The sequence below is a fragment of the Aquarana catesbeiana genome, linkage group LG01, assembly GCF_042186555.1.
Source record: "Aquarana catesbeiana isolate 2022-GZ linkage group LG01, ASM4218655v1, whole genome shotgun sequence".
Taxonomy (NCBI): domain Eukaryota; kingdom Metazoa; phylum Chordata; class Amphibia; order Anura; family Ranidae; genus Aquarana; species Aquarana catesbeiana.
The window spans coordinates 683553430-683565542 of NC_133324.1; the positions used below are offsets into that span (position 1 = coordinate 683553430).

The window sequence follows — 12113 nt, forward strand, 5'->3', positions numbered from 1 at the left end:
AAAGTGTTTAGTGTTTTCCTAAACCCTTTGTTACAGGCCCTTCTACATTTATGGTTTTATGGGGAGTTTGAGAAGTTTTTTTTTTTCGAAAACCAAGTTGCCACTAGAGCTAAAGGCAAATAATTTAATCCAGCTAGGTATTTATTGCTTGAGGTGATTGTAGCCATATTAGTGCACTTGCGAAAAAACAATTGAGTACTGTCCAATTTATTTTTATTTGCACAAACATACAATTCTTCAGGACAAGCTTTCAGGGTGTGTTACCCTTCTTCAAGGTCCAAGCAATCCTTATTCACAAAAGTTGATTCTGCTATTTTTTTATTAAAATCATTATTCATCTATATGCAAGTAGCCCAAGTCTCTGAGTCTGTCTTTATTAGTCTTTTAGTTTATTATGCAACGCAGACTGGCAGACAGGGTCAGCACTCTTCATCTAGGTTCTTCAGTTTGCACAGTGCACATGATTTCAGATGTGGAGACCGCATCAGGATGCTGCTGTTCCTTCTTCATTGATCAGTTACATTCTGGGGTAGACCACCTCTCCTGTGGCAATGCTTGGGCCTGGCAGCCAATTACAAGGCCTGAGCTGTAACATCACTGCTCCCCCTAGTCACTGACCTTTTTTTGAGTTTAGTGCTGAGTGTGAGAAATGAAGGAACAGCAAGGAAGTGAAGGCAAGGGGAGTATAGGGGGTTGGGGGGGGGGGGTGTTTGTGAAGACACTCTTCCTTTTTCCTGAATGGACATATTGACAGCATTTCATTAAGTAGCAAACTGCACTGCCCCATTAATTTTTACTTGAAAACAGCTCCTGCAAACTGACTTTATTAATCCTCTCATCAGACACACTGCTTTTACAGATGGCAGGAGAGCACCCTGCACATGAGTTTTGAATAAGGGAGAGCTCTTTCTCCTGTGATGGTGGGGCGAGCTGAGTTTTTCAACCAGGCTTTAGCAGTGCTGCTCATGGCCTACAGGTATGGAATTTTAAACTAAAAGTTTTTTCTAAGCTGCACAGTGTTTAACCTACTTGGGCCCTTTTATTTAAAAGGGGAACTTGGCCTTTAAATGGAGCGCCGTTGTCTCTAGTGTTTTATACTGTAGCTTTCCCACAGTCCAGGAGCATCTGAACCCTGTGTAAATTCTTCTGGAGTTATGTGGAAGCCATGACCATACGATAAGATGCCTGTCTTCCAGCAACCAGCTTCAAAATATAATCATCAAAGATCTGAGTATAAAGTTACCTTTTTAAAGTGATTTTTGAAGTTTTATTAAAAAAAAAAAAAAAAAAAAAAAAAAACAGGTTATACTTGTCTGCTCTGTGCCATGGTTTTGCACAGAGCAGCCCGGATCCTCCTATTCTCACATCCCACACGAGTGCTCCTGGCTCCTCCCTCCTGCTGGGTGCCCCAAGCAGGCACGCACTTGACACGGAGCTGCAGCTTAGCCCTGCCCCTTCGGTCTCCTGATTGGCTCACTGGCTTTGAATAACAGGGAGCCAGTGGCTCCTACTGCTGCCCAAAGCCAATCGGGAGTGTGAGACCCTGGAGATGCAAGGTTCTCATGGATGTCGCTGGATCGAGAGGAGGCTCGGGGGGGGGGGGGGGGGCTGCTGCACAAGGGTTTTGTTTTTTTTTTTTTGTTTTTTTTTTTTTTTAAGATTGCATGAAGATAAAAAAAAAAAAAAAAAAACCTTGTCCCTTTTACAATCCACTTTAAGGGCCCACACTGCCTGTACATTCAACCAGAGCAGTTTAGTTTGTGGGCAGCTGTCAGTTATTAGGGGGCAGTGTGATGCGTGTTGCAGTCTGTTACCATTTTTTTTCTATTTTTTTATTTATTGGCAGCTTTACTTGAAGTGCACAAAGTGGTACTTTATTCATGTCACTGCACAGCAACACCATGTGTTGTGCTGCTGTGTGGTGACATGCAGTGCCTTCCTATGCGTTGTGATAAAATGCAGCATGTCTGCATTTTATTGCAGCTCCCTGCACCACCCCACTGGCTGTGTTGCAGTGCGAATGGGGCATAGGGAAAACAATTGCTTTTTATGTGTCTTGGTATAGATTGGCATTGTGCCAGCCATTGCACTGTGTGTGAATGGGGCCCTTAATGTGACTTTTAAATAGTAGTGCAGGATAATAAATGTTTTTCTTTCAGTTTAGAAAGACCTGTTTTCCTTTTTGACCTTGTATCATCACGATGCATGCAGGAGAAAAAAAACGAAAAAAGCAGATTTATGCTAAAAAAAATTTCTAAAAAATGATTATAAATGAACAAGTACAATGTAATGTGATGGAACATAATGTTGTAATTGGTGCTACAAATTATTTAGTTTTTTTTGTTTTCTATGGGAGAAGGGTGGTTCAGGTCACAGAGGACTGAAAGTCATCTGGGCCAGCAGACCCAACCCAGGACTTGCAGTTGTTTTTTAAACTGCCACTGAACTAAAGGAAAGCAGCAGTTTGTATATATTCGTTTTTTTTTTTTTTTTTTTTTTTTTTTATTGAATAAAGAACATAGAGTGTAGAAACTAAAAAATGCAAAGAAAAGCACATCTGGTACATTGAAATTCATAAGAATCAATTGTAGATCTAGTAACGTAAAACAGGTCTAGTATAGACTGTGTAACAAAATAAGTGTATACAAGGGGGTATAAATCAGAGCACTATTGCCTTTGGGCGCAGTGTGCTGCAAGCAGCAGTATAGATCCTCAAGTCTGGGTGTACCCTGTGGGTTGTTTTCTCCCACCTTTCATGTGGCATTGCTATGGGACATCCCATTAAGTAATTACTTAAGGCCCTGTGTCCCATGATGTACGATAAAGAAAATAGGATTTTTATTACAGCTTACCTGTAAAATCCTTTTCTTGGAGTACATCATGGGACACAGAGGTCCCGCCCCTCTTTTGGGATTTAAGTATATTGCTTTGCTACAAAAACTGATGTGCTCCTGGAAGGAGGAAGGGTTATATAGGGGAGTGAACTTCCTTTGATTGGGTTTACCAGTGTCAACACCTGAAGGTGGCCTATAACCCATTAAGTAATTACTTAAGGCTCTGTGTCCCATGATGTACGATAAAGAAAAGGATTTTACAGGTAAGCTGTAACAAAAATCCTATTATCTCTCGCCTTGACTACTGCAACTCCCTTCTCATTGGCTTACCTTTAAATAGACTATCCCCCCTTCAGTCCATCATGAATGCTGCTGCCAGACTCGTCCACCTTATAAACCGCTCAGTGTCTGCTACCCCTCTCTGCCAATCCCTCTATTGGCTGTCACTCGCCGAACAAATTAAATTCAAAATGCTAACAATAAGTTACAAAGCCATCCACAACTCTGCCCCCAGCTACATCACTAACCTAGTCTCAAAATACCAACCTAATCGCCATCTTCATGCCTCTCAAGACCTCCTGCTCTCTAGCTCCCTCATCACCTCCTCCCATATCTGCCTCCAGGACTTCTCCTGAGCCTCGCCCATCCTCTGGAATTCGCTACCCCAATCTGTCAGACTGTCTCCAAATGTATCCACTTTTAGACAATCCCTGAAAACTTTCCTCTTCAGAGAAGCCTATCCTGCCTCCATCTAACAACTGCACTCTTTTCTCCATTAGCTCACCCCCACAGCTATTACCCTTTTGTATAACTTGACCCTCCCTCCTAGATTGTAAGCTCTAACGAGCAGGGCCCTCTGATTCCTCTTGTATTGAATTGTATTGTATTTGTACTGCCTGCCCTAATGTCGTAAAGCGCTGCGCAAACTGTCGGCGCTGTATAAATCCTGTATAATAATAATCTGCATTGTGTAAAAAGGCTGTTTGATCCAGTCGTCTTTGATTCTCCCCCTCTTTCACTGTCTGTAATCCATCTTCTGATAAGACGGAGCCTTTGGAGTCACTGCACATGCTCAGTTTGGTGTGTATTGCTAGAGTTTTGTTTTGTTTTTCTTGGGAGGGTGCATGTGATCAGCACAGGGCCAATCAGCACTGTCCAGACAGAGGGTCAGATGTCCTGCAGCCTCATAGGACAGTCAGGGGAGAATGAAAACTCTTCCTACAAGCTTTAACCAGATACTGATAGAAGTCACAAGACTGCTATATACTGCTGATGGGAAAAGGTATTTAGCAGTTTATATTTACTAAAAAAAAAAATGCATTTCTGTGTTCTGTGGGAGACCAGATATAGTGAATGCAGGGTCCTGGATTTAGTAACCCTTTAATTGGCTTTTACTGTGATTTGGATCCATATGGGTTGGTTTACTAAAGGCACATAGACTGTACACTTTGCAAGTGCAGTTGCACTAATTTTCCCAGAGCTTAGTGAATATGGTAAAGCTTCACTTTGTAAAGATCATGCATATAACTGTAAAGATAAATGCACATAACTGGATAATGGAAATTCAGAGCTTCACTAAGCTCTGGGGAAATGAGCGTAACTTCACTTACTAAGTGCACAGTCTATTTGCTTTTAGTAAATCCTTATTTGATCCAGGACTGTGCCTGTCTGCAGCTCTCCTCTCCCCTCACTTACTGGTCTATCAGACTTTGCAGTCAATCAAAGCCAGTGATGAGGAAGCAGGGGGTGCGTCCGAGTCCCACTGTTTGTAGATGCAGACAGTGAGGCTTGGGAGCGAGCACGTGTGAGTGTCCCCATAGGAGGTAGCTTTCTATGGGAGCACTTGCCAGGAGCACTGGCAGGGGGCCCAAGAAGAGGGGGTTCGGCTGCTCTATCTTCTATTGCACAGAACAGGTAAGTATAAACCTGTTTTTTAAAAAAAAAAAAAAAATGCATTTCCAGTCACTTCAAAACAGTGGACTGCCAGTTTCCAGTTGGAAATTTTACATTTAGTGTTCTATGAGTTGTGTGTATTGCTGACTGGCCAGGCTGAAGCATATTGAGTGTATTGTTCAATGTACAGCCTAATTATCCTAAGATATAAAAGCACCGGACACTTCCAACACACACACACACCAATGTGCAGTGATCTTACCTTTGTTAAATATGTTCCTCTGTCAAGTTTTGCCTTCCTTACAGATATATTTTTGTTTTGCAAATCTCAATTCGAAATCTGTTTATTCTGCAGGTTTTATGGCAGCTGGATATATTTCGACGCAGTTTACGTGGACTGACTGGACATGTTTGTTTAGGAGAAGCCTGTATATTTTGTGCTTTAAAGGTAACTGACATTGTTATAGAAAAATGATGTACCCATGCATTCAATTTGTTAACAAGCTGTCACATCCCCTTGTATGGCTTCAATGCAGAGAACTTGGTGCACTTACCCATAGAATAGTAACCAAATAACCACATAAAGTCTGTTGTAATAATGGTTACCATAGGGCTGAGGGCAGTAAAAGTGCAAGATTTATATTGAGAAATAGTAAACCTATACAAAAATATCTAAAGGTATCCACAATCCCTCCACCAGAAAAAAATGAAGACAACGTTCTCACAAACACTCTCAAGACAGTGATATAAAAATAAGGGAATAAATATCATGGCTGTTTGGTTACTATATCAAGTTACTCTTTGTGCTGCTTTATATAAAGGCAGATTTTTCTTAGTGTTATTTATTTTTAAGATTTTCATCAAGGATTCTTCTATTGTCGGGTATAGATGGAGTTTGGTGCTTCAAGTCCCTGGGGGTACTCTAGTGGGGAAGTGTCCCTTGCGTTCACCAAGGGCTAAAATCTATAAAGGTGGACTGACTTTTGTTCGGTAGTAAGGATGTATACAATTTCAGAGGATCCTGGTAGAAATATAATATTTGTCTTTTCCCTCTGTATATTTATCCTCTGTTATGGTTTAACAGTATAGTTACATGTGCTTTCACGCATGGCCACAAAGTTAAGGATGCATTCTAGTAATACAAGTCACAAAAATACTGTTGCATGAGATATTACATTGGTAATTTAAAAAAAAATCAACTAGATTTCTTTGGGTGAGGATTTTGTTAGTGTTTAAAGTGCTGTATTTTATTGTAAATTCTGTTAACTATTATTGGTGATTTGCCTGCAGTCGTTATTTGCACAGTTCCAAACAAGTCGGGAAAAAGTCCTCCCATCAGATGCTATGAGGCTTGCCCTTGCAGAGAGCTTTAAAGATGAACACCGTTTTCAGCTTGGCCTCATGGATGATGCTGCAGAATGTTTTGTGAGTAGTCTTATGATTCATTTGCTTTTTCACTAATCCTTGAACAATGATCTACAAGCAGTGAAAGTGTAATTGTGGCTATTAGTACACTCATGTAGTTTAGAGACTTGTCTTTGGTACTCTTTATTGCAGTTTTTTGACTGTGCTTTTGTAACTAAATGACTGTTTTGTAAAATGTTTATTACAAACTTAGGAGGTTTTATGGGGAAACAGTCTTATGCCCCGTACACACGGTCGGATTTTCCGATGGAAAATGTCTGATCGGAGCGTGTTGTCGGAAATTCCGACCGTGTGTGGGCTCCATCGGACATTTTCCATCGGATTTTCCGACACACAAAGTTGGACAGCAGGAGATAAAATTTTCCGACAACAAAATCCGTTGTCGGAAATTCCGATCGTGTGTACACAAATCCGACGGACAAAGTGCCACGCATGCTCAGAATAAATAAAGAGATGAAAGCTATTGGCCACTGCCCCGTTTATAGTCCCGACGTACATGTTTTACGTCACCGCGTTTAGAGCGATCGGATTTTCCGACAACTTTGTGTGACCGTGTGTATGCAAGACAAGTTTGAGCCAACATCCGTCAGAAGAAATCCTAGGATTTTGTTGTCGGAATGTCCGAACAAAGTCCGACCGTGTGTACGCCCTATTAGTCTTAGTATTGATTTAACTGCCTTGTTGCAAGTTCAGAACTGTCCTCGGTGACTTTTGGCCACGCTTGAGTATAATTACACGGCACTGTTCATTGCTTTATTTCCAGAGTACCACATAGAAAAAGTCATCAGGGAAAAAAGTTTTGACATTTAGCATTCCTCTTGTACTGCTAACTGCCTTGATAGCCAGATACCTTTTTCATTGCCAATATCATTACTTTTTTGACACTGTAACTAACCCCTCAAAAATTGGAGTAAAGGGGCTCTTTCACTTGCAGCAGCCCTTGCTCCCTCTCTGAGAAGCCATCTGCGGTGAATCGCTTTTCAGAGGGCGGTTGACAGACTGCCGGGAAGGTGATATGTTGTCTCCTTGCTGCATCTTTTAACCCCAAAAGGCCTGCACTATTGCGCCATACCTGTGTGCATTGCATGTGGTTGCAGGCAGTTGTGGCATATAACTCCATTGAATTGAATGGGCCACATACTGCCCACAGAACGCGATGGAAGTATAATTTTTGCCCTGGCTTATGTACAACATTGTCTGGATGCCTTTGCAGCTTAAGTGGGGTGTCCAGAGGAAGGTGGTAAAACTGTACCTCAAGTCCTTGCTTCAGCAGGACATGTATACTAAAATTGGAATGATGACACAAATTTGTAAAGCATTCCATAGTGGAAGAAATAAAAACCTGCAACTCAACCGCCTATTTTTAATTCCCCCCCCCCCCAGGTGTAAACTAGGTGTAAGGGAGCCCCACCTAAAATATATTTGTGGAATGCTACTGCACAAAATTTTTATAAAACTTGAATGAAAACTAAACTCAATGGGTTCTTTCTTACTTGGTTAATACTTTGCACATGCTAGTATGCATATTAACCACTTGAGCCCCAGAAGGATTTACCCCCTTCCTGACCGGGCCATTTTTTGCGATACGACACTGCGTCGCTTTAACTGACAATTGAGCGGTCGTTCAACACTGTACCCAAACAAAATTACATTTTTTTTTTTTTCACAAAATGGCTTTCTTTTGGTGATATTTGATCACCTCTGCGTTTTTTTTATTTTTTGCGCTATAAACAAAAAAGAGCGACAAAACACTATTTTTTACTTTTAGCTATAATAAATATCCCACATTTAAGAAAAAAAATAAAACAAATTTCTTCATCAGTTTAGGCCGATGTATATATTCTTCTACATATTTGTGGTAAAAAAAATCGCAATAAGCGTATATTGACTGGTTTGCGCGAAAATTATAGCATCTACAAAATAGAATAGATTTATGCCATTTTTATGGCATTTTGATTATTATTTTTTGTTACTAGTAATGACGGTGATCTGCGATTTATATTTTATTTATTTTTTTTAGTGTGACTTCGACATTGCGGCAGACAGATCGGACACTTTTTTTGGGACCAGTGACATTTATACAGCAATCAGAGCTATAAATAGCCACTGATGTGCTAAATAACCAATTGCAAATGCTCCTTCCTCTATGAGTAGAGTTGTAATCCAAATACACACACAGTGATTATAATAAAGATGTGAAAAAAAGAGTTCCAACGAAGAAAAACCACCACCTAGGAATATAATTCATCTCAATCACGGAATCATCATTTTGGGAGAAAAACAGACCATCTGAATCACAGGAAACTTTAATGAGCTCATCGGAGTGAGGATCCATGTTCTGGAAAGTGTTGTTTGACTCAGGTTTTTGATTTTATTTTCTGAAGGTGAATAGGAATTATATTCCTAGGTGGTGTGGTTTTTTTTTTTTTTTTTTTTTGTTGGAACTCTTCTTTTTTTTACATTTTATTATCATCACTACTCATAGAGGAGGGAGCATTTGTAATTGGTTATTTAGCACATCTGTGGATTATTGGCTATCACATTGTTGTGCACTATTTATTATTATGTATAGTTGGATTTAAGCACACTATTATTATTATTGTATTATTTAAAAATGTGCTCTGTTGCCACATGCAAAATAGTTGCAGCTGAACCAGTTCTTACACATTAATTAGGTTCATATCAGCGCTTTAGTAATTATTTTTTATAAATAGCCACTGATTACTGTGTAAATGTCACTGTCAGGGAAGGGGTTAACTGTGTTCCCTATGAGTGTATCTAACTGTGGGGCGGATGGGCTTGCTGGGACATGACAGTGATCACTGTTCCCGACCACTGGGAACAGTAGATCCCTGTCATGTCTCCTTTCAGAATGAGGAAATGCCTTGTTTACATAGGCATTTCCCCGTTCTGCCTGTGTACAAGGCAATCGCGGGCCGCTGGAGGACATCGAGTCCTCCCGACCCGCGGGCATGCTCCTGCCTGCAACTGAGCCTGCATGAGCCACCGCACACCTACGGCGATTCATGCAGGAGAACCGTTGTGATGCCGTCAGACGGCGGCCGGTCTTTAAGTAGTAAATAAAAAACAACAAAACTCGCTATATGTGTGTGTGTGTGTGTGTGTGTATATATATATGTTATTTAATTTTTTCTCTTAACTAGTTTTGTTGTGCAATGTCATCCTCCTGATCCCTGGCCTACTGTCCACATGCAGAAGGCCTTCATTTCTTTGACCTGAAGCAAAGCAATGCCTCACCTTTTTGGATATAGGCCCTAGCCATCCAGTAGTTGTGCCTCTGTGACCAATAAAAGCTCTGGTATTAGAATGCTAAGAGATGAGAGGTAAAGCTTAGTTCTGTCTGAAAAAAAGTCAAAAGGGTTTTGGTGTGTATGCATAGGAAGGATTAAGGCCACATTCACACTGGTGATTTAGTCTGGTGCGAATCGTAGTGGCCGTCAACACCATTGGTTATAATTACAGGTCACTGGTGGCCGCATCTATTTGCGGCTCTCTAAAAAGCCAGCGATTTATCTGCGGTGATCACTGGCTGTGCAGACGGCTGCGACTACCTTCAGCCACCAGCAACCTGTCATTTTTTTTTTTTGTAAACGGGCTGGTGAGCGCACCCATCAAGATTCCTGCCGCTATTTGTATCGGCCTAAATCACCAGTGTGAATGTAGCCTTAAATAGAACTTCTACAGTGCCTTGCAAACGTATTCACCCCCCTCTGCATTTTTCATGTTTTACAGAACATGCCCACAACTTTTAAAGATGTGTGTGTGGTGTGTGTGTGTGTGTTGTTTTTTTCATTCCTCCTTGCAAAACTGCTCCAGCTCCTTCAAGTTGGATGGTTTGCGCTTGTAAACAGTAATTTTTAAGTCTGACCACAGATTTTTTTTATTGGATTGAGGTCTGGGCATTGACTAGGCCATTCCAACACATTTATATGTTTCCCCTTAAACCACTCAAGTGTTGCTTTAGTAGTGTGTTTGGAGTCATTGTCCTGCTGGAAGGTGAACCTCTGTCCTAGCCTCAAATCACACACAGAGTGGTACAGGTTTTGCTCAAGAATATCCCTGTATTTAGCACCATCCATCTTTCTCTCAACTCTGACCAGTTTCCCAGTCCTGATTGCTGAAAAACATCCCCACAGCATGATGCTGCCACCATCATGTTTCACTGTGGGGATGGTGTTCTTTGGATGATGTGTTGGGTTTGCGCCAGAAATAGCGTTTTCTTTGATGGCCAAAAAGTTCAATTTTTGTCTCATCAGACCAGAGCACCTTCCTCCATACATTTTGGGAGTTTCCCACATGCATTTTTGCAAACTCAAAACATGCCATTTTGTTTTTTGCTGAAAGTAATGGCTTTCTTCTGGCCACTCTGCCATAAAGCCCGACTCTATGGAGCATACGGCTTATTGTCGTTCTATGTACAGATACTCCAGTCTCTGCTGTGGAACTCTGCAGCTCCTCCAGGGTTACCTTGGATCCCTGTGCTGCCTCTCTGATTAATGCCCTCCTTGCCCGGTCCGTGAGTTTTGGTGTGCGGCCATCTCTTGGCAGGTTTGCTGTTGTGCCATGTTCTTTCCATTTGGTTATGATCGTTTTTGATGGTGCTCCTAGGGATCATCAACGATTTGGATATTTATTTTTTTTCTTTATAACCTAAACCTAACTTGTACTTCTCAACAACAATGTCACTTGTTTGTAGAGTTCCTTGGTTTTCATGGCTGTGTTTGGTTATTGGTGCCTCTTGCTTAGGTGTTGCAGCCACTGGGGCCTTTCAAAAAGGTGTGTATATGTAATGACAGACCATGTGACACTTGGATTGCACACAAGTGGACGTCATTTCACTAATTATGTGACTTCTGACGGTAATTGGTTGCACCAGAGCTTTTTATGGGCTTCATAACAAAGGGGGTGAATACATACGCACATGCCAATTATCCGTTTTTAATTTCTGAAAAATAGTTTTATGTATATAATTTTTCTAATTTTACTTCACTAACTTAAACTATTATGTTCTGATCCATCACATATAATTCAGCTTTTAAAAAACATTGAACTAAAGGTTGTAATGTAACAAAATAGGTATAAAGCAAAGGGGGGTGAATACTTTTTGCAAGGCACTGTAATTGCTCCTCCGCTATAGCGAATAAAGTTGGTACTACTGACAGGTTCACTACTGAGCAAGCAGAGGGTAGTAGTACAGGAGAGGTTCACTTTAGTGATTTATTATAAACCACAGTCGCCAGCGTTCTAGATTTAATATACCTATATTAATTATTACAAGTACTGGTACACAACTTTTGTATTAGTAGTTTATAGCAAATGATCTAAAACCCAGCAGAAATAGTGTGAAACAATGTAAACTGTACAATTCAAATTCTTTTCCTAGCTTCCTACTTTGTTCATTCCTAAATTGGCTAATTTATGTAATGTGTTTATTGTAACTTTCAGGAGAACATTCTACAAAGAATTCATTTCCATATAGTGCCAAATAGTGAGGGTGACATGTGCACTTCAAAGTCTTGTATAACCCATCAGAAGTTTGCAATGACTCTTTATGAGCAGGTAGGAACCTCGTTTTTCACCTTTAAGACTCACACATTTATTTGTCTTTTATTACCTTGCTTTATAAATGTAATATTTTCTTTTCTTAGTGCGTCTGTCGTAGCTGTGGAGCATCATCTGATCCCTTGCCTTTTACAGAGTTTGTTCGTTACATTTCTACTACAGCACTTTGGTAAGATTGTAAGCTTTACTGTTACTTTTTTTTTTTTTTAAAGTTAAAATTGTACATATGTTTGTGTGGATTTATACATTTGCAGATTTTACCTGATTAAAACCTTAGTGTGTATCTTAGCAAAGACTCAGTACGACTGCAGTACCTGCACAATTCGCCATGTTTCATTCTTTTTTTTTTTTTTTTTTTTAAACTCCGTGCAAGTACAG

At 40.4% G+C, this 12113-nt stretch overlaps 1 protein-coding gene across 1 annotated transcript in view; it reads left to right on the forward strand.

The window, feature by feature from the left end:
- Positions 1 to 12113, forward strand: part of USP53 (ubiquitin specific peptidase 53) — a 68846-nt gene that overhangs the window by 11055 nt on the left and 45678 nt on the right. Inside the window, exons 2-5 of the mRNA XM_073603285.1 lie at positions 5083 to 5175; positions 6018 to 6152; positions 11619 to 11732; positions 11822 to 11904. Of these exons, the coding sequence (XP_073459386.1) occupies positions 5083 to 5175; positions 6018 to 6152; positions 11619 to 11732; positions 11822 to 11904 (425 nt within the window). The remainder of the gene's footprint in view (positions 1 to 5082; positions 5176 to 6017; positions 6153 to 11618; positions 11733 to 11821; positions 11905 to 12113) is intronic.